This window comes from Sturnus vulgaris, chromosome 32, assembly GCF_052056855.1.
Source record: "Sturnus vulgaris isolate bStuVul1 chromosome 32, bStuVul1.hap1, whole genome shotgun sequence".
NCBI classification, from domain to species: domain Eukaryota; kingdom Metazoa; phylum Chordata; class Aves; order Passeriformes; family Sturnidae; genus Sturnus; species Sturnus vulgaris.
This window is the reverse complement of record NC_142274.1, coordinates 254,489-277,179: the sequence shown is the minus strand read 5'-3', so window position 1 is coordinate 277,179 and position 22,691 is coordinate 254,489. Positions and strand designations below refer to the sequence as shown.

The 22,691-nt window shown below is 47.9% G+C and overlaps 1 protein-coding gene across 1 annotated transcript in view; it reads right to left on the bottom strand.

Annotated features, from left to right (window-relative positions):
* The window catches only part of LOC148220679 (myosin-binding protein C, fast-type-like), a 58,217-nt gene that overhangs the window by 33,022 nt on the left and 2,504 nt on the right, over positions 1-22,691 (bottom strand). Inside the window, 13 exon segments of the mRNA XM_088154842.1 lie at positions 1,628-1,793; positions 4,329-4,495; positions 6,670-6,737; positions 7,485-7,562; positions 7,564-7,648; positions 8,546-8,678; positions 9,972-10,171; positions 12,058-12,117; positions 13,256-13,304; positions 14,406-14,523; positions 15,718-15,867; positions 17,875-17,967; positions 21,263-21,330. Of these exon segments, the coding sequence (XP_088010968.1) occupies positions 1,628-1,793; positions 4,329-4,495; positions 6,670-6,737; positions 7,485-7,562; positions 7,564-7,648; positions 8,546-8,678; positions 9,972-10,171; positions 12,058-12,117; positions 13,256-13,304; positions 14,406-14,523; positions 15,718-15,867; positions 17,875-17,967; positions 21,263-21,330 (1,435 nt within the window).

Below are 22,691 nucleotides of genomic sequence, written 5' to 3'. Positions count from 1 at the left end.
AAATAAAAAAAAATCCAACCCAGGGCTGGGGAATTTGGGATTTTGGGATTTTAGGAATTTGGGATTTTGGCATTTTAGGATTTTAGGATTTTAGGAATTTAGGATTTTAGGAATTTTGGGGTTTTAGGAATTTGGGATTTTGTGATTTTAGGAATTTGGGGATTTTAGGATTTTGGGATTTTAGGATTTTAGGATTTTAGGAATTTGGGGATTTTAGGATTTTGGGATTTTGTGATTTTAGGATTTTGGGATTTTAGGATTTTAGGATTTTGGGGCTCTCACCTGCCCGTGTGGGAGATGTGGATTCTCTTGCTGGGTTTGGGATTTCAGGAATTTTAGGATTTTAGGAATTTGGGGATTTTGGGATTTTAGGATTTTGGGATTTTAGGATTTTGGGATTTCAGGGATTTTAGGATTTTGGGATTTTAGGCTCTCACCTGCCCGTGTGGGAGATGTGGATTCTCTTGCTGGGTTTGGGATTTCAGGAATTTTAGGATTTTAGGAATTTGGGGATTTTGGGATTTTAGGATTTTGGGATTTTAGGATTTTGGGATTTCAGGGATTTTAGGATTTTGGGATTTTAGGCTCTCACCTGCCCGTGTGGGAGATGTGGATTCTCTTGCTGGGTTTGGGATTTTGGGATTTTAGGAATTTGGGGATTTTTGGATTTTGGGATTTTAGGAATTTGGGGATTTTAGGATTTTGCGGTTTTAGGCTCTCACCTGCCCGTGTGGGAGATGTGGATTCTCTTGCTGGGTTTGGGAATTTTAGGGATTTTAGGAATTTGGGGGTTTTAGTATTTTGGTATTTTAGGGTTTTAGGAATTTGGGGATTTTTGGATTTTGGGATTTTAGGATTTTGGGATTTTAGGATTTGGGGATTTTAGGCTCTCACCTGCCCGTGTGGGAGATGTGGATTCTCTTGCTGGGTTTGGGATTTCAGGAATTTTAGGATTTTAGGAATTTGGGGATTTTGGGATTTTAGGATTTTGGGATTTTAGGATTTTAGGATTTTAGGATTTTAGGATTTTGGGATTTTGGGGTTTGGGGCTCTCACCTGCCCGTGTGGGAGATGTGGATTCTCTTGCTGGGTTTGGGATTTGGGGATTTTAGGAATTTGGGATTTTAGGATTTTGTGATTTTAGGAATTTTAGGATTTTGGGATTTTAGGATTTTGGGGATTTAGGATTTTGGGATTTTAGGATTTAGGGGCTCTCACCTGCCCGTGTGGGAGATGTGGATTCTCTTGCTGGGTTTGGGATTTCAGGAATTTTAGGATTTTAGGAATTTGGGGATTTTGGGGTTTGGGGCTCTCACCTGCCCGTGTGGGAGATGTGGATTCTCTTGCTGGGTTTAGGATTTGGGGATTTTGGGGATTTTAGGAATTTAGGATTTTGGGGATTTTCTGATTTTAGGATTTTGGGATTTCAGGGATTTTAGGATTTTAGGGATTTTAGGATTTTGGGATTTTAGGCTCTCACCTGCCCGTGTGGGAGATGTGGATTCTCTTGCTGGGTTTGGGATTTGGGGATTTTAGGATTTTGGGATTTTAGGAATTTGGGGATTTTGGGATTTTAGGAATTTGGGGATTTTAGGAATTTTAGGATTTTGGGATTTTAGGCTCTCACCTGCCCGTGTGGGTGATGTGGATTCTCTTGCTGGGTCTCACCTCTACCCCGTTTTTGAACCAGCGCCCCGTGACTTTCTCGTCCGACACCTCGCACTTGAACACGGCCTGCTCAGCTGCCTGCACCGTCAGGTCTGCGATGCCCTGCAGCACCTCCAGCTGCTTCTCTGGGGGAAAAACGGGGTGTGGGGACCCCAAAATGTCACTGGGGAACCCAAAATGTCACTGGGGATCCACACCTGGCCATGGGGATCCACACCTGGCCATGGGGACCCACACCTGGCCATAAAAACCCATGGAGAATTCATGGAGAACATCCTGAGATGCCCTGCAGCACCTCCAGCTGCTTCTCTGGGGGAAAAACGGGGTGTGGGGACCCCAAAATGTCACTGGGGACCCACACCTGGCCGTGGGGACCCACACCTGGCCATGGGGACCCACACCTGGCCATAAAAACCCCATAGGAACTCATGGAGAATTCATGGAGAACATCCTGAGATGTTCTCCAGGTGCTTCTGTGGGGGGAAAATGGGGTGTGGGGACCCCAAAATGTCACTGGGGATCCACACCTGGCTGTGGGGACCCACACCTGGCCATGGGGACCCACACCTGGCCATAAAAACCCCATAGGAACTCATGGAGAACACCTGGAGAACATCCTGAGATGCCCTGCAGCACCTCCAGCTGCTTCTCTGGGGGAAAAACGGGGTGTGGGGACCCCAAAATGTCACTGGGGAACCCAAAATATCCATGGGGACCCACACCTGGCCACACCTGGCCACACCTGTCCATAGAAACCCCATAGGAACCCATGGAGAACATCCTGAGATGCCCTGCAGCACCTCCAGCTGCTTCTCTGGGGAAAAAAACGGGGTCACAGAGACCCCAAAATGTCACTGGGGACCCCAAAATGTCACTGGGGAACCCAAAATATCCATGGGGACCCACACCTGGCCATGGGGACCCACACCTGGCCATGGGAACCCACACCTGGCCATGGGGACCCACACCTGGCCATGGGAACCCATGGAGAATTCATGGAGAACAGCGCCCGGTGTCCTTTGGGCACCTTTGGGCCCTTTTTGAGCATTTTTGCCCCATTTTGTGCCCATTTTTGTCCCATTTTTTGCCCGTTTTTTGCCATTTTTGTCCCATTTTTCCCCGTTTTTCCCCATTTTTCCCCATTTTCGTGCCATTTTTGACCGAGTTTTGGCCCATTTTTGTTCTATTTTGGTGCCGGTTTTGCCCCGTTTTTGCCCCATTTTGGTGCCGGTTTTGCCCCATTTTTTCCCATTTTTTCCCATTTTTTTGCTGTTTTTTCTCATTTTTGCCCCATTTTTGCCCATTTTTCCCCATTTTGGTGCCATTTTGGTCCATTTTTGAGCTGGTTTTGAGTCATTTTGGTGCCATTTTGGTGCCATTTTTGCCCCCGTTTTTGCCCATTTTTCCCCATTTTTTGACCGTTTTTTCTCATTTCTGTGCCATTTTTTCCCATTTTTCCCCATTTTTCCCCATTTTTGGGCTCCCACCTTCCACGATGACCTCGGCCTCGGCCTCTCCGCCGTTGGTGAGGATCCGGTAGCCCCGGTGTCTTTTTCACCATTTTTGTGTCATTTTTGCCCCATTTTTGCCCATTTTTTGACCGTTTTTTCTCTTTTTTTTGACCGTTTTTTGCCCGTTTTTCCCCATTTTTTCCCCATTTTTGGCTCCCACCTTCCACGATGACCTCGGCCTCGGCCTCTCCGCCGTTGGTGAGGATCCGGTAGCGCCCGGTGTCCTTTTGGCCATTTTTGTGTCATTTTTGCCCCATTTTTGCCCATTTTTTGACCGTTTTTTCTCATTTCTGTGCCATTTTTTGCCCGATTTTTCCCATTTTTTCCCCATTTTTGGCTCCCACCTTCCACTCTGACCTCGGCCTCGGCCTCGCCGCCGTTGGTGAGGATCCGGTAGCGCCCGGTGTCCTTTTGGCCATTTTTGTGTCATTTTTGCCCCATTTTTTCCCCATTTTTTGACCGTTTTTTCTCATTTTTGTGCCATTTTTTGCCCGATTTTTGCCATTTTTTCCCCATTTTTGGCTCCCACCTTCCACTCTGACCTCGGCCTCGGCCTTGCCGCCGTTGGTGAGGATCCGGTAGCCCCGGTGTCGTTTTCACCATTTTTGTGTCATTTTTGCCCCATTTTTTCCCCATTTCTTGACCGTTTTTTCTCATTTCTGTGCCATTTTTTGCCCGATTTTTCCCATTTTTTCCCCATTTTTTGGCTCCCACCTTCCACGATGACCTCGGCCTCGGCCTCTCCGCCGTTGGTGAGGATCCGGTAGCGCCCGGTGTCTTTTTCACCATTTTTGTGTCATTTTTGCCCCATTTTTGCCCATTTTTTGACCGTTTTTCTCCTTTTTTTGACCGTTTTTTGCCCGTTTTTCCCCATTTTTTCCCCATTTTTGGGCTCCCACCTTCCACGATGACCTCGGCCTCGGCCTCTCCGCCGTTGGTGAGGATCCGGTAGCGCCCGGTGTCCTTTTTGCCATTTTTGTGTCATTTTTGCCCCATTTTTTGACCGTTTTTTCTCTTTTTTTTGACCGTTTTTTGCCCGTTTTTGCCCCGTTTTTCCCCATTTTTTGACCGTTTTTTCTCTTTTTTTTGACCGTTTTTTGCCCGGTTTTGCCCGTTTTCCCCATTTTTTCCCCATTTTTGGGGTCCCACCTTCCACGATGACCTCGGCCTCGGCCTCGCCGCCGTTGGTGAGGATCCGGTAGCGCCCGGTGTCCTCCTTGGTGGCCTCGTTGAGGATCAGGAAATGTTTCTTGCCGTCCTTCTTGAAGCGGTACTTGAAGGTTTCCTCACGGGTGAGCTCCACGCCGTCCTTGGTCCTGGACACACGGACACGGATGGACACACGGACACGGACACACGGACACGGATGGACACACGGACACGGACACACGGACACGGGGATGGACACACGGACACCGGGATGGACACACGGACACACGGGATGGACACACGGACACGGGATGGACACACGGACACGGGGATGGACACACGGACACGGGGATGGACACACGGACACACAGGGATGGACACACGGACACGGGATGGACACACGGACACGGGGATGGACACACGGACACGGGGATGGACACAGGGGATGGACACACGGACACGGATGGACACACGGACACGGGGATGGACACACGGACACGGATGGACACACGGACACGGACACACGGACACGGGGATGGACACACGGACACGGGATGGACACACGGGATGGACACACGGACACGGGGATGGACACACGGACACACGGGATGGACACACGGACACACAGGGATGGACACACGGACACGGGATGGACACACGGACACGGGGATGGACACACGGACACGGGATGGACACACGGACACGGGGATGGACACACGGACACACAGGGATGGACACACGGGGATGGACACACGGACACGGGGATGGACACACGGACACACGGGGATGGACACACGGACACACAGGGATGGACACACGGACACGGATGGACACACGGACACGGGGATGGACACACGGACACACAGGGATGGACACACGGACACGGATGGACACACGGACACGGGGATGGACACACGGACACACAGGGATGGACACACGGACACGGGATGGACACACAGGGATGGACACACGGACACGGATGGACACACGGACACACGGGGATGGACACACGGACACGGACACACGGACACGGGGATGGACACACGGACACACAGGGATGGGCACACGGACACACGGACACAGGGATGGACACACGGACACGGATGGACACACGGACACACAGGGATGGACACACGGACACGGATGGACACACAGGGATGGACACACGGACACGGGGATGGACACACGGACACACGGGGATGGACACACGGACACGGATGGACACACGGACACACAGGGATGGACACACGGACACGGGGATGGACACACGGACACGGATGGACACACGGACACGGGATGGACACACGGACACACAGGGATGGACACACGGACACGGGATGGACACACGGACACGGGGATGGACACACAGGGATGGACACACGGACACGGGGATGGACACACGGACACGGATGGACACACGGACACACAGGGATGGACACACGGACACGGATGGACACACGGACACGGGGATGGACACACAGGGATGGACACACGGACACGGGGATGGACACACGGACACGGATGGACACACGGACACACAGGGATGGACACACGGACACGGATGGACACACGGACACGGGGATGGACACACAGGGATGGACACACGGACACCGGGATGGACACACGGACACGGGGATGGACACACAGGGATGGACACACGGACACGGGGATGGACACACGGACACGGGGATGGACACACGGACACACAGGGATGGACACACGGACACGGATGGACACACGGACACGGACACACGGACACCGGGATGGACACACGGACACGGGATGGACACACGGGGATGGACACACGGACACGGGATGGACACACGGACACGGGATGGACACACCGGGATGGACACACGGACACGGGGATGGACACACGGACACGGATGGACACACGGACACGGATGGACACACGGACACGGGATGGACACACGGACACGGGGATGGACACACGGACACACGGGGATGGACACACGGACACGGACACACGGACACGGGATGGACACACGGGGATGGACACACGGACACACGGGGATGGACACACGGACACGGGATGGACACACGGGGATGGACACACGGACACGGACACACGGACACGGGATGGACACACAGGGATGGACACACGGACACGGGGATGGACACACGGACACACGGGGATGGACACACGGGGATGGACACACGGACACGGGGATGGACACACGGGGATGGACACACGGACACGGGGATGGACACACGGACACACGGGGATGGACAGACGGACACGGGGATGGACACACGGACACACAGGGACGGACAGACGGACACGGACGGACAGACGGACGCGGTCACGTGACCCCCGTACCACATGACCTGCGCCCCCTCCTCCGACACCTCGGCCTCCAGCACCACGCGCTCGCCCACCACGACCTGCTGTTCATGATCGTCACCGCGGCTCTGGCACAGGTGAGAGCGGACAGGTGAGAGCGGACAGGTGAGAGCGGACAGGTGAGAGCGGACAGGGGGGAGGGACCGGACAGGTGAGACCAGACAGGGGAGAGCGGACAGGGGAGAGCGGACAGGTGAGAGCGGACAGGTGAGGGAGGGACAGGTGATGGGACAGGTGAGAGCGGACAGGTGAGAGCGGACAGGTGAGGGAGGGACAGGTGAGAGGACAGGTGATGGGACAGGTAGGGGGGACAGGTGAGTGTGGGACAGGTGAGGGAGGACAGGTGAGGGGACAGGGGAGTGTGGGACAGGTGAGCGGACAGGTGAGACGGGACAGGTGAGACCGGACAGGGGAGGGACAGGTGAGAGGGGACAGGTGAGAGGGGGACAGGTGAGGGTATAGGGGAGTGTGGGACAGGTAAAGGACAGGGGAGTGTGGGACAGGTAAGGGGACGGGTGAAGGGGACAGATGAGACAGGACATGTGAGAGGACAGGTGAAGGGGGACAGGTGAGAGAGGACAGGCGAGGGGGCAGGTGAGTGTGGGACAGTTGAGGGGACAGGTGAGTGTGGGACAGGTGAGAGGAGACAGGTGAGGAACAGGTGAGTGTGGGACAGGTGAGAGGGGGAGACAGGTGAGGGAGGGACAGGTGATGGAAGACCCCAGGGGGCCCCCAAACACTCACAAGTACCTGAAACCACCCCCATGACCCCCCAGGTGTGTCCCCATGACCCCCCCAGGTGTGCCCAGGTGTGCCCAGGTGTGCTCACCTTTCACGAACACCTCCGTGAAGCATTTCTCGTCGTTCACCCCGGCACTCGTAGGCGGCGTCGTCGGCCAGCGAGCATTTGTTGATGGTCAGGATGCGCTTGAGCCCCACGTTCTCGAACACGTACCTGGGACAAGCGCACCTGGGCTCACCTGGGGGCACCTGGGCTCACCTGGAGGTGCCCGGGATACACCTGGGCACACCTGAGTGCACCTGGGCATGCCTAGGGCACACCTGGGGGTGCCTGGCGTACACCTGGAGGTGTCTGGGATACACCTGGGCACACCTGGAGGTGTCTGGGACACACTTGGGCACACCTGGGGGTGCCTGGGATACACCTGGGCACACCTGGGGGCACTTGAGGGTGTCTGGGGGTGCCTGAGGGTGCCTGGGATTCACCTGGAGATGGCTGGGGGTGTCTGGGATACACCTGGGCACACCTGGGATGCACCTGGGCATGTCTAGGGCACACCTGGGGGTGCCTGGCGTACACCTGGAGGTGTCTGGGACACACTTGGGCACACCTGGGGGTGCCTGGGATACACCTGGGCACACCTGGGGGCACTTGAGGGTGTCTGGGGGTGCCTGAGGGTGCCTGGGATTCACCTGGAGATGGCTGGGGGTGTCTGGGATACACCTGGGCACACCTGAGAGTGCCTGGGGGACACTTGTGCCCACCTGGGGCACACCTGGGGATGTCTGGGACACACCTGGGGGTGCCTGGGATACACCTGGGCACACCTGTGCCACACCTGGGGGTGCCAGGGAGTGCCTGGGGGACATCTGGGGACACCGAGGCACACCTGAAGGGGCTTTGGGGCACACCTGTGCCCACCTGGAGCACACCTGGGGATGTCTGGGACACACCTGGACACACCTGGGGGTGCCAGGGAGTGCCTGGGGGACATCTGGGGACACCGGGGCACACCTGAAGGGTATCTGGGGGACAAGTGGGCACACCTGGGGATGCGTGGGGCACACCTGTGCCCACCTGGCGCACACCTGGGCACACCTGGGCACTCACTTGTTGCTGGGTTTGATGAGCTGCCCGTTCTTGTACCACTTGAGGGGCAGGTCGGGGTTGCTCAGCTCCACCATCAGCCGGATTTTGTTGCCTTTGTCCACCTGGTAGGCGGGGTCCAACTTCCGGATGAAGGCTGGGGTGGGGGAGGGGACAGGTGAGCACAGGTGAGCCCCAAAAATTTACCTGGGAACCGCCACCCCCCCCCAAAAAAAAAAAAAATCCCGAGTCCGCAGGGAAATCCTAAAATGTTACAGCCTGAAATTAAAATTTGGGGTTTGATTGACAGGTGAGGAGGGGACAGGTGACCCCCAAAAATCGGACAGGTGACCCCAAAATCGGACAGGTGACCCCCAAAAAATTGGGTGGAGACCCCAAAAATTCGCCCAGGAATTGCTTTTGTCTCCCCCCCCCCAAAAAAATCCCAAATTTTCTGCAGGAAATCCTAAAATTTTACAAAAATCGATATTGGGGTGGGGGAGGGGACAGGTGAGCTCAGGTGAGTCCCAAAATTTGGGTGGGGACACCCAAAAAATGCCCCTCCCCCCCTCCCCTCCCCGGGGTCACTCAAATGGGAGCCCCCAAATTCCCCCAAAATTTCCCAAAATTTCCCCAAAATTCCCCCCAAATTTTCCCCAAAATTCTTCAAAATTCCCCCAAATTTACCCCAAATCCCCAAAATTACCCCAAAATTCCCCCAAAATTCCCAGAAATCCTTCCCAGATTTTCCCAAATTTTGCCCAAAATCTCCCATAAATCCCCCAAATTTTGCCCAAATTTCCTCAAATTTTCCCCCAAATTTTGCCCCAAATCCCTCCAATTTCCCCCAAATTTCCTCAAATTTTCCCCAAATTTTTCCCAAAATCCCCCGAATTCACCCCAAACTCACCCTCGCTCTTCTTGGGCTCCACCTTGATTTTCTTGAGCCGTTTGAGCCGCTCCCATCTCCAAAATCCCCCAAATTTTGCCCAAAATCCACCCGAATTTTGCCAAAATTTCCTCAAATTTTCCCCAAATTTTGCCCAAATTTTGCCCAAAATCCCTCAAATTTTGCCCAAATTTTGCCCAAATTTTCCCCAATTTTTTCCCCCCAAACTCACCTTCGCTCTTCTTGGGCTCCACCTTGATTTTCTTGAGCCGTTTGAGCCGCTCCCATCTCCCAAAATCACCCAAATTTTGCCCAAAATCCCCCAAATTTTGCTCAAATTTTGCTCAAAATCCCCCAAATTTTCCCCAAATTTTCCCCAAACTCACCCTCGCTCTTCTTGGGCTCCACCTTGATTTTCTTGAGCCGTTTGAGCCGCTCCCATCTCCAAAATCCACCGAATTTTGCCAAAATTTCCTCAAATTTTCCCCAAATTTTGCCCAAATTTTGCTCAAATTTTGCCCAAAATCCCCCAAATTTTCCCCAAATTTTCCCCAGACCCACCTTCGCTCTTCTTGGGCTCCACCTTGATTTTCTTGAGCCGTTTGAGCATGCCGCGCAGGTCGGTGATGCCGTACTGGAAGGCGATGCGCTCGTACTCGCTCTTCTTGGTGACGCCCTTGAGCAGCTCCCAGATCTCGGGCGGGATGGTGTCCTCTTCATCGTCCTTCTTCTTCTTCCTCACCTCCTCGGCCTGCTCCTCCCTGAGCATCGTCATCATCGTCATCTTCATCATCAACATCATCATCATCATCATTGTCATCGTCATCATTGTCATCGTCATTGTCATCCCATCCCCTCTTCATCGTCCTTCTTCTTCTTCCTCACCTCCTCGGCCTGCTCCTCCCTGAGCATCATCATCATCGTCATCTTCATCATCGTCATCATCATCGTCATCGTTGTCATCGTCATTGTCATCGTCATTGTCATCATTGTCATCATCATTGTCATCATCATCATCGTCACCATCATCATCATCATCATCATCATCATCATTGTCATCATCATCATCATCATCGTCATCATCACAGTCATCATCATTGTCATCATTGTAATCGTCATCATTGTCATCATTGTCATCATTGTCATCCCCATCCCCTCTTCATCGTCCTTCTTCTTCCTCACCTCCTCGGCCTGCTCCTCCCTGAGCATCATCATCGTCATCTTCATCATCGTCATCATCATCATCATCATCATCATTGTCATTGTCACCATCATCGTCATCATCATCATCATCATTGTCATTGTCACCATCATCATCGTCATCATTGTCATCGTCATCATCATTGTCATTGTCATCCCATCCCCTCTTCATCGTCCTTCTTCTTCTTCCTCACCTCCTCGGCCTGCTCCTCCCTGAGCATCGTCATCATCATCATCATCATCATCATCATCATTGTCATCATCATCGTCATCATCATCATTGTCATCTTCATCATTGTCATCTTCATCATTGTCATCTTCATCATCGTCATCATCATCGTCATTGTCATCATTGTAATCGTCATTGTCATCATTGTCATTGTCATCGTCATCATCACCTTCATCATCATTCCCATTGTCATTGTCATCCCATCATCATCTTCTTCATTGTCATGATCATCCCCATCTTCATCATCATCCTCATCATCATCTTCATTCCATCCCGTTCCCATCCTCATCCTCACCTTCATCGTCATTCTATCCTCATCTTCATCCGTCATCATCATCATCCTCCTCTTCATCCCACCCCATTTTCATTCCATTCTCATTGTCATCTTCATCCTCATCCTCATCTTCATCCCATCATCCTCATCCCATCCTCATCATCCTCATTCTCACCTTCGTCCTATCCCCATCCTGACCTTCATCATCATCATCATCATCATCATCATCATCATCATCATCCCAAAGTCATCCTCATCCCATCATCGTCATCATCCTCATCTTCATCCCATCCTCATCCTCCTCATCCTCATTCCCCATTGTCATCCTCGTGATCTTCATCCCAAAGTCATCCTCATCCTCATCATCATCATCATCATCATCATCATCATCATCATCATCCTCATCTTCATCCCATCTCTGTCCTCCTCCTGCTCCCCCTGTTCTTCTCCTCCTCCTCCTCTTCCTCCCTGCTCTTCCTCCTTCTCCTCTTCCTCTTCATCTTCCTCCTTCTCCTCCTCCCCCTGCCCTTCCTCTTCCCCCTCCTCCTCCTTCTCCTCTTCCTCTTCATCTTCCTCCTCCTCCCCCTGCCCTTCCTCCTCCCCCTCCTCCTCCTTCTCCTCCTCCTCTTCATCTTCCTCTTCCTCCTTCTTCTCTTCCTCCCCCTGCCCTTCCTCCTCCTCCTCCTCCTCCCCTGCTCTTCCTCCCCCTCCTCCTCCTCCTCCTCCTCCTCCTCTTCCTCCTCCTCCTCCTCCCCTGCCCTTCCTCCTCCTCCTCTTCCTCCTCCTCCTCCTCCTCCCCTGCCCTTCCTCCTCCTCCTCCTCCTCCTCCTCCTCCTCCTCCTCCTCCTCCTCCTCCTCCTCCTCCTCCTCTTCTCCTCCCCTGCTCTTCCTCCTCCTCCTCCTCCTCCCCTGCCCTTCCTCCTCCTCCTCCTCTTCCTCCCCACCTCTTTTTCAGGAGCCCGCTGAAGTCGAGCTCCTCGGCCGTCTCATCCTTGGAGTCGTCCCTGCGGGATTTTGGGGCGATTTTGGGATTTTTTGGGGGGTTTTGGGGGAATTTTGGGGGATTTTGGGGCGATTTTGGAATTTTTTGGGGGATTTTGCAGGATTTTGGGGGGGAGTCGGGGAGAATTTGGGGGGATTTTGGGCAATTTTGGGGGATTTTGGACGATTTTTGGGGGATTTTGGAGGATTTGGGGGAGAATTTTGGATTTTGGGATTTTTTGGGGGGATTTGGGGGATTTTAGGGGGATTTTGGGCAATTTATGGCAATTTTGGGGGGATTTTGGGATTTTTTGGGGGGGATTTTGGGGGGATTTTGGGGTTTTCCCGTTGCCTTGGGGGTCCCCAATTTAGGGGATAATTTTGGGGTCCCTGGGGTGGTTTTTGGGATCCTGGGGGGATTTTTGGGGTCCCAGGGAGGTTTTGGGGGTCCCGGGGAGATTTTTGGGGGTCCCGGGGCTGTTTTTGGGGTCCCTGGGGTTGATTTTGGGATCCTGGGGGGATTTTTGGGGTTCCCTGGGTGATTTTTGGGGTCCCTCGGGTGATTTTGGGGTTCCTGGGGTTGTTTTTGGGATCCTGGGGGGATTTTTGGGGTCCCGGGGTTGTTTTTGGGGTCCCTGGGGGTGTTTTTTGGGGTCCCGGGGGTGATTTTGGGGGTCCCGGGGTTGATTTTGGGATCCTGGGGGGATTTTTGGGGTTCCTGGGGTTGTTTTGGGGGTCCCGGGGTTGTGTTTGGGGTTCCCAGGGAGGTTTTTGGGGGTCCCGGGGTGTTTTTGGGGTTCCCGGGGGTGTTTTGGGGGTTCCTGGGGTTGTTTTTGGGGTTCCTGGGGGTGTTTTTGAGGGTCCTGGGGGTATTTTTGGGGTCCCGGGGTGTTTTTTGGGGTCCCTCGGGTGTTTTTTGGGGTCCCGGGGCTGTTTTTGGGGGTCCCGGGGTTGTTTTTGGGGTTCCCTGGGTGTTTTTGGGGGTCCCGGGGTTGTTTTTGGGGTCCCGGGGGTGTTTTTGGGGGTCCCGGGGGTGTTTTTGGGGTCCCGGGGCTGTTTTTGGGGGTCCCCGGGGGTGTTTTTGGGGGGTCCCGGGGTTGTTTTGGGGGTCCCGGGGGTGTTTTTTGGGGTTATTTTGGGGAGGGGTCCCCCCTCACTCACGTTCTCTTGAAGGCCTGGAGCAAATTCTCCGACCCCGAGGGGCGTCCGGCTGGGGGGGGGGAGGGGAGTGAGACCCCAAAAATCCCCCAAAAATTCCCCCCAAAATCCCCCCAAATATCCCCAAATCCCCCCCAAAATCCCCCCAAAATTGGGGTCCCTGGAGGGGTCCCTGGGGGGTTTTGGGGTGTCCTGGGTGGATTTTGGGGTCCCCAGGTGAATGTTGGGGTCCCCAGGTGTGATTTTTGTGTTCCCCAGGTGACTTTTGGGGTTCCCCAGGTGTTTTTTAGGGTGCCCAGGTGTGTTTTAGGGTCCCCAGGTGTGTTTTGGGTGCCCAGGTGTGTTTCTGGGGTGTTTTTTGGGGTACCCACCCTCCACATCGATGTTGAATGAGCAGCCCAGGTGTGTTTTAGGGTGCCCAGGTGTGTTTTTTGGGGTACCTACCCTCCACATCGATGTTGAATGAGCAGCCCAGGTGTGTTTTGGGGTGCCCAGTGTGTGTTTTGGGGTTCCCCAGGTGTGTTTTAGGGTGCCCAGGTGTGTTTTGGGGTTCCCCAGGTGTGTTTTGGGGTGCCCAGGTGTGTTTTTTGGGGTACCTACCCTCCACATCGATGTTGAATGAGCAGCCCAGGTGTGTTTTGGGGTGCCCAGGTGTGTTTTTGGGGTGTTTTTTGGGGTACCCACCCTCCACATCGATGTTGAATGAGCAGCCCAGGTGTGTTTTAGGGTGCCCAGGTGTGTTTTGGGGTTCCCCAGGTGTGTTTTAGGGTGCCCAGGTGTGTTTTGGGGTTCCCCAGGTGTGTTTTGGGGTGCCCAGGTGTGTTTTTGGGGTACCTACCCTCCACATCGATGTTGAATGAGCAGCCCAGGTGTGTTTTGGGGTGCCCAGGTGTGTTTTGGGGTGCCAGGTGTGTTTTTTGGGGTACCTACCCTCCACATCGATGTTGAATGAGCAGCCCAGGTGTGTTTTGGGGTTCCCCAGGTGTGTTTTGGGGTGCCCAGGTGTGTTTTTGGGGTGTTTTTTGGGGGTACCTACCCTCCACATCGATGTTGAATGAGCAGCCCAGGTGTGTTTTGGGGTTCCCCAGGTGTGTTTTTGGGGTTCCCCAGGTGTGTTTTGGGGTGCCCAGGTGTGTTTTTTGGGGGTACCTACCCTCCACATCGATGTTGAATGAGCAGCTGTCCTTCTTGTCCTTGGCCGTGACCTCACAGCGATAATCGCCCCTGTCCCCGGGGGCCACCTTGGAGATGGCCAGCTCGAACGTGTACACCTGGGCAGGTGAGACAGGACAGGTGAGAACACCTGGGACAGGTGAGATATGGGACAGGTGAGACAGGTGAGAACACCTGGGATAGGTGAGATATGGACAGGTGAGACACGGACAGGTGAGACATGGACAGGTGAGACATGGACAGGTGAGACATGGACAGGTGAGAACACCTGGGACAGGTGAGACATGGACAGGTGAGACATGGACAGGTGAGGACAGGTGAGAACACCTGGGAAAGGTGAGATATGGACAGGTGAGACAGGACAGGTGAGAACACCTGGGACAGGTGAGACATGGTGGACAGGTGAGACATGGACAGGTGAGAACACCTGGGACAGGTGAGGGCACACAGGGGCAGGTGGGGCATTGGGGACATTGGGGGCATTGGGGACATTGGGGACATTGGGGGCATTGGGGACATTGGGGACAGGTGAGACCGTGAACACCTGGGGACAGGTGAGACCCACCAGGACACGAAGGTGGCAGCAGAGACCCCTCCCAGTTTATCCCAGTTCATCCCAGTTTATCCCAATCCCCTCCCAGTTTATTCCAGTCCCTCCCAGTCCATCCCAGTCCCACCCAATCCCCTCCCAGTTTATCCCAGTCTATCCCAGTCCCTCCCAGTTTATCCCAGTTTATGCCAGTCCATCCCAGTTTATCCCAATCCCATCCCAGTCCATCCCAGTCCCTCCCAGTCCCTCCCAGTCCATCCCAGTTCCATCCTAGTCCTTCCCAGTCCCTCCCAATCGTCTCCCAGTCCATCCCAGTCCCACCCAATCCCCTCCCAATCCCTTCCCAGTCCCTCCCAGTTTATCCCAGTTCCCTCCCAGTCCTTCCCAGTCCATCCCAGTTCCCCCCAATCCACTCCCAGTCCCTCCCAGTCCCTCCCACTTTATCCCACTTTATCCCAGTCCCATCCCAGTTTATCCCAGTCCCCCCCAATCCCCTCCCAGTCCCCCCCAGTCCCTCCCAGTTTATCCCAGTCCCTCCCAGTTCCCTCCCAATCCCCTCCCAATCCCCTCCCAGTTTATCCCAGTCCCTCCCACTTTATCCCAGTCTTATCCAGTCCATCCCAGTCCCTCCCACTCCCCTCCCAGTCCCTCCAGTCTTATCCCAGTCCATCCAGTCCCTCCCACTCCCCTCCCAGTCCCTCCCAGTCCCTCCCAGTTTGTCCCAGTTTGTCCCAGTTCCCACCTTGCTCTCTTTCTCGCAGCTCTCCCTGAACTGGAACCGAGCTCCGCTCTTGGCTCCCAGTTCGAGCCATTTGCCCTTGAACCACTTGATACTGGGTTTAACTGGGAGCTGCGAGCCGTCCACGCGGGCCACCACCAGCACGTCACCCCCCTGGGGACCCCCCAAAAATTCAATCGGGACCCCCCAAAAAATCCCCCAAAATCCCCAAATTTTAACCCAAAAATCCCGAAAGTTCTACCCCCAAAAATCCCCTCAAAAATCGCCCCAAAATCTCCCAGTGCCTCCCAGTAAATCCCAGTTCAGGGGGGACACTGAGACCCCCAAATCCCCCCCAATGGGGACCCCCAAAAATTCAATCGGGACCCCCCCAAAAAATTCTCCAAAATCCCAAAATTTTAACCCAAAAATCCCGAAAGTTCGACCCCAAAAATTCCCTCAAAAATGGCCCCAAATTCACAAAAATCGCCCCAAAATCTCCCAGTGCCTCCCAGTAAATCCCAGTTCAGGGGGGACACTGAGACCCCCAAATCCCCCCCTGGGGACCCCCCAAAAATTCAATCGGGACCCCCCCAAAAAATCCCCCAAAATCCCCAAATTTTAACCCAAAAATCCCGAAAATTTTACCCCAAAAATCCCCTCAAAAATCGCCCCAAAAATCTCCCAGTGCCTCCCAGTAAATCCCAGTTCAGGGGGGACACTGAGACCCCAAATCCCCCCCAGTCCCTCCCAGTTCCCCCAGTCCCCTCCCAGTTCCCCAAAAATCTCCCCCAGGACCCCCCAAAATCCCCCCAAAATTCACCCAAAATCCCCCCAGGACCCCTCCCAGTCCCCCCCAGTCCCTCCCAGTCCCTCCCAGTTCCCCCAAATCCCCCCAAAACCTCCCCCAAATCCCCCAAATTCTCCCAAAATCCCCCCGAGGACCCCCCAAAACCCCCCAAAATCCCCTCCCAAATCCCCCCAAATCCCCCCCAGTTTCCCCCCAGTTCCCTCCCAGTCCCCCCCAGTCCCCCCAGTTTTCCCCAGTTCCCCCAGTCCCCCCCAGTCCCCCCAGTCCCCCCAGTCCCCCCAGTTCCCCCCAAATCCCCTCCAGTTCCCTCCCAGTCCCCCCCAGTCCCCCCAGTTCCCTCCCAGTCCCCCCAGTCCCCCCAGTCCCCCCAGTCCCCCATTCCCCCCAAAATCCCCCCAAAATTCACCCAAAATCCCCCCAGGACCCTTCCCAGTTCCCCCCCAGTCCCCCCCAGTCCATCCCAGTCCATCGCAGTCCCTCCCCAGTTCCCCCCAAATCCCCCAAAATCCCCCCCAAATCCCCCCAGGACCCTTCCCAGTTCCCTCCCAGTCCCTCCCAGTCCCTCCCAGTTCCCTCCCAGTTCCCCCAATTCCCCCCAAAATCCCCCCAAATTCCCCCCAAATCCCCCATAATCCCCCAAAATCCCCTCAAATCCCCCCAGAATCCCCCCAAAATTCACCCTAAATCCCCCCAGTCCCTCCCAGTCCCTCCCAGTTCCCCCCAGTTCCCCCAGTCCCCCCAGTCCCCTCCCAGTCCCCCCCAGTCCCCCCCAGTTCCCTCCCAGTCCCCCCCCAGTCCCTCCCAGTTCCCCCAAATCCCCCCCAAATCCCCCCCCCCCCAGTCCCCCCCAGTCCCCCCAGTTTCCCCCCAGTCCCCCCAGTCCCCCCCAGTCCCCCCAGTCCCCCCAGTCCCCCCCAGTCCCCCCAGTTTCCCCCCAGTCCCCCCAGTCCCCCCCAGTTCCCCCAGTCCCCCCAGTCCCCCCCAGTCCCCCCAGTTTCCCCCCAGTCCCCCCAGTCCCCCCCAGTTCCCCCAGTTCCCCCAGTCCCCCCCAGTCCCCCCAGTTTCCCCCCAGTCCCCCCAGTCCCCCCCAGTTCCCTCCCAGTTCCCTCCCAGTTCCCCCAGTCCCCCCAGTTCCCTCCCAGTTCCCCCAGTCCCCCCAGTCCCTCCCCAGTCCCCCCCAGTTCCCCCAGTCCCCCCAGTCCCCCCAGTCCCCCCAGTCCCCCAGTTCCCCCCAGTCCCCCCAGTCCCTCCCAGTCCATCCCAGTCCCCCCAGTTTCCCCCCAGTCCCCCCAGTTCCCCCCAGTTTCCCCCCAGTTTCCCCCCAGTCCCCCCAGTCCCCCCAGTCCCCCCCAGTCCCCCCAGTTCCCACCGCTCTCCACCAGCACGTTCTGGGGTTTGGTCACGAAGAGCCCCTCGGGGTCTCGCGGCTCGGGGGGGTTGAGCTCGTCTGGGGGGGGAGGGGCGGCTCAGAGACCCCTCCCCAAAATGGGGGAGGGGAAACGAGCCCGGGGGGGGAGGGGAGGGGGAATGAAAATTAAAATTAAAATAAAATTAAAATAAAATGAAAATTAAAATAAAATGAAAATAAAATTAAAATAAAATGCAAATGAAATGAAAATAAAATGAAAATAAAATGAAAATAAAATTAAAAGGAAATGAAATTAAAATAAAATGAAAATTAAAATGAAAGTAAAATTAAAAGAAATGAAAATGAAAATGAAATGAAATGAAAATTAAAATAAAATTAAAATAAAATGAAATTAAAATAAAATAAAATTAAAATTAAAATTAAATGAAAATAAAATTAAAATAAAATGAAAATGAAAATAAAATGAAAATGAAAATGAAATTAAAATAAAATAAAAATAAAATTAAAATAAAATGCAAATGAAATGAAAATAAAATTAAAATTGAAATTAAAATGAAAATAAAATGAAATTAAAATGAAATTAAAGTAAAATGAAAATGAAATGAAAATAAAATGAAAATAAAATGAAAATAAAATTAAAAGGAAATGAAAATGAAAATGAAAATAAAATTAAAATAAAATGAAAATTAAAATGAAATGAAATGAAAATTAAAATGAAAATAAAATGAAAATGAAAATAAAATAAAAATAAAAACAAAATGAAAATGAAAATGAAAAAAATTAAAATTAAAATAAAATGAAAATGAAAATGAAAATAAAATTAAAATGAAAAGAAAATGAAATGAAATTAAAATAAAATAAAAATAAAATTAAATGAAAGTGAAAATAAAATTAAAATAAAATTGAAATAAAAATAAAATGAAAATGAAAATAAAATGAAAATGAAAATAAAATAAAATAAAAATTAAAATTAAAATTAAAAGAAAATGAAAATAAAATGAAAATTAAAATGAAAATAAAATTAAAATTAAAATTAAAAAAAAAAAAATAAAAATAAAAATTGAAGTAAAAAATAAAGATAAAAGAATAGAAAAAAAAATAAAAATAGAAATAAATGAAATTTTAAAATAAAAATAAAAATAAAATAAAAATAGAAAATAAAAATTAGAAAATAAAAAAGAAATTAAAAATAGAAATTAAAAAAAATAAAAAATGTTTTAAAATTAAAAAAAATAAAAAAATAAAAATAAAAATAACTCGAAAAAAATTTTTAAAATAAAAAAATAAAAATTAAGAAATGGAAATAAAAATTAAAATTAAAAAATAAAAATATAAACATAGAAATTAAAAATAGAAATTAAAAAATAGAAAAAATAAATAAAAGCATAAACATGGAAATTAAGAAGAGAAATAAAAACATTAAAATAAAAAATTAAAAAAATAACAAAAAAATTTTGCAATTAAAAAAGAAATAAAAATTTTAAAAATTAAAATAAAAATACAAAAATAAAAGTAAAAATAAAAATTAAAAAAATTCTAAGAAATAAAAAATTTAAAATAAAATAAAAAATTAAAAAATGAAAATGAAAATAAAAATTAAAAAAATTCAAATTAAAAAATAAAAAATAATCATAGAAATTAAAAATAGAAATAAAAAAATTGGAAAAAATAAATAAAATCATAAACACAGAAATTAAAAAGAGAAATAAAAAAAATTTAAAAATTAAAATTAAAATTAAAATTGAAAAAGAAACAGAAATTAAAAAGAAATAAAAAAAGAAAAATGAAAAAATAAAAATGAAAATTCAAATTAAAATTAAAAAAATAAAAAATAAAAAATAAACATAGGAATTAAAAACAGAAATAAAAAAATTAGAAAAAATAAATAAAATCATAAACACAAATTAAAAAGAGAAATTAAAAAATGAAAATAAAAAATTAAAAATTAAAATTGAAAAATAAACAGAAATTAAAAAGAAATAAAAAAAAGAAAAATGAAAAAATGAAAATGAAAATGAAAATTCAAATTAAAAAAATAAAAAATAAACATAAAAATTAAAAATAGAAATAAAAAAATAAAACAAAAAAAATAAAAATAAAAAATAAAAATAAAAAATATAAAAAAATTTTTGAAATAAAAGAAATTAAAATTAAAAAAATGAAATAAAAAAAAGAAATAAAAGAATAAGAATGAAAGGCCCGAACTCACCCAGATCGTCCTTGGGCTCTGCAAGAGAATTTGGGGAGGGGGGAGGGGCGGTCAGAGGGGAGACCCCAAAAATGGGGATGGCCCCTCCCCCACCCCCCCCCAAAAAAAAAAACCAAAAACCAAAATTTCCCCCAAAATTCCCAAAATCCCCCCCAAAAAGCCCAAAATTTCCCCCAAAATTTCCGAAAATTCCTCTAAAAAATCCCCAAAAATTCCCCCAAAAATCTCCAAAAATCCCCAAAAATTCCTCAAAAAAATCCCCAAAAATCCCCCCAAAAATCCCCAAAATTCCCCAGATTTCCCCCCCAAAAAACTAAAAATTCCTCCCAAAAAACCCCAAAAAAGTCCCCCCAAAAATCCCTAAATTTTCCCCAAAAATTCCTGAAAAAATCCCCCAAAATCCCCCCAAAAAATCCCCAAAATTCCAAAAAAATCCCCAAAAAATCCCAAAAAATTCCCAAAATTCCCCCAAAATTCCAATAAATTCCCAAAAAAATTCCCCAAAAATCCCAATAAATCCTCGAAAAATTCCCCAAAAAATCCCCCCAAAATCCCCAAAATTTCAAAAAAAATTCCCGAAAATTCCTCTAAAAAATCCCAATAAATCCCCGAAAAAATCTCAAAAAAATCCCCCAAAATTTCCTCCAAAAAACCCCCAAAAATCCCAAAAATTCCTGCAAAATTCCCCCAAAAAATCCCCAAAAATTCCCCAAACAATCCCCCCAAAATTCCCAAAATTTCATCCAAATATTCAAAAAAAATCCCCAAAAATCCCCAAAAAATTCACAAAAAATTTCCCAAAAATTTCCAAAAAATCCCAAAAAATCCCCGAAAAATTCCCCAAAAAATCCCCAAAATGTTCCCTCCAAAAACAAAAAAAATCCCCAAAAAATTCCCAAAAATTCCCCAAAAATTCCTCTAAAAATCCCAATAAATCCCCGAAAAATCTCCAAAAAATCCCCAAAATTTCCCCAAAATCCCCAAAAATTCCTCTAAAAAATCCCAAAAAATCCCAAAAAATTCCCCCAAAAAATTCCCCCAAAATCCCAAATTTTCCCCCAAATTTTCCCCCCAAATTCCCGATTTTCCCCTCCCCCACCTTTGGGGGGCTCCGCCGGCCCCTCCCCCTCCTTTGTTCATTTTCCGATTTTTTTTCCTCTTTTTTCTCTTCTTTTTTTTCTTCTTTTTTTTCTTCTTTTTTCTCCTCTTTTTTCTCTTTTTTCTCTTTTTTCGCCTCTTTTTTGGCGGCTGGGGGAGGGAAAAGGAAAATTAAAATAAAATAAAATAAAATGAAATGAAATAAAATAAAATAAAATAAAATAAAAGTTGAAAGTTCAAATTTTGTGTCCCAAAAATTGAAATTGAATTGAATTAAATTAAATTAAATTAAATTAAATTGAATTGAATAAATAAAGGGAAAATAAAATAGAATAAAGTAAAATAAAATAGAATAGAATAAAATAAAGTAAAATAAAATAAAATGAAATAAAGAAAATAAAATGTGAAGTAAAAAATTAAAATAAAATAAAATAAAATAAAATAAAATAAAGGAAAATAAACTGAAGGAAAATAGAATAGAATAATAAAGTAAAATAAAATAAAATAAATAAAATAAAGTAAAATAAAAAATATGAAATAAAAAATAAAATAAAATAAAATAAAATGAAATAAAATAAAAGAAAAATAAAGTAAAATAAAATGAAATAAAATATAAAATAAAGAATAAAATGAAATAAAGTAAAATAAAATATAAATTAAAAAATAAAATAAAATAAAATAAAATAAAGAAGGTAAAATAAAGCAAAATAAAGTGAAATAAATTAAAATTAAAATAGAAATTAAATATAAAAATAAAAATATAAATATAAATTAAATTTAATAAAAAATAAAGTAAAATAAATTAAAATAAAATGAAATAAAGTAAATTAAAAGGAAATAAAGTAAAATAAAATAAAATATGAAATGTCAAAAATAAAATAAAATAAAATAAAAATATAAAGTAAAATAAAATCAAGTCAAATAAAATAAAGTCAAATAAAATAAAATAAAGTGAAATAAAATCAAATATAAAATAAAAAATAAAATTAATTACAATAAAAATAGAAATAAAAACAAGACCAAAAATAGAAATAAAAATAAATTAAAAACCACTCAAAATGAAAATGAAATTAAAAATTGAAATAAAAATAATGAATAAAATAAAAATAAAATTAAAAATAAAAATAAAAAATAAAAATAAAATTAAAAAATAAAAATAAAAAATAAAAATAAAAATTAAAATTAAAAATAAAAATAAAATAGAAAAGTCACGCCCCCAAAATTGGCACAAACCCCAAATTTTGTCCCCAAACCCCCCCTAAAAAAAAAAATTTGGCACGACCCAAAAATTCCTTCCCCTCCCCCCTAAAAATGTCCCAAACCCAAAAAATTGTCCCCAAAAAATTGTCCCCAACCCCCCCCCCCCCCAAAAAAAAATTTGGCACGACCCAAAATTTGTCCCCCCCCCAAAATTGTCCCCCCAAAAATTGGTACGACCCAAAAATTGTCCCCAAAAATTTGTCCCCAACCCCCCCCCCAAAAAAAAAATTGGCGCGACCCCCAAAAAAATA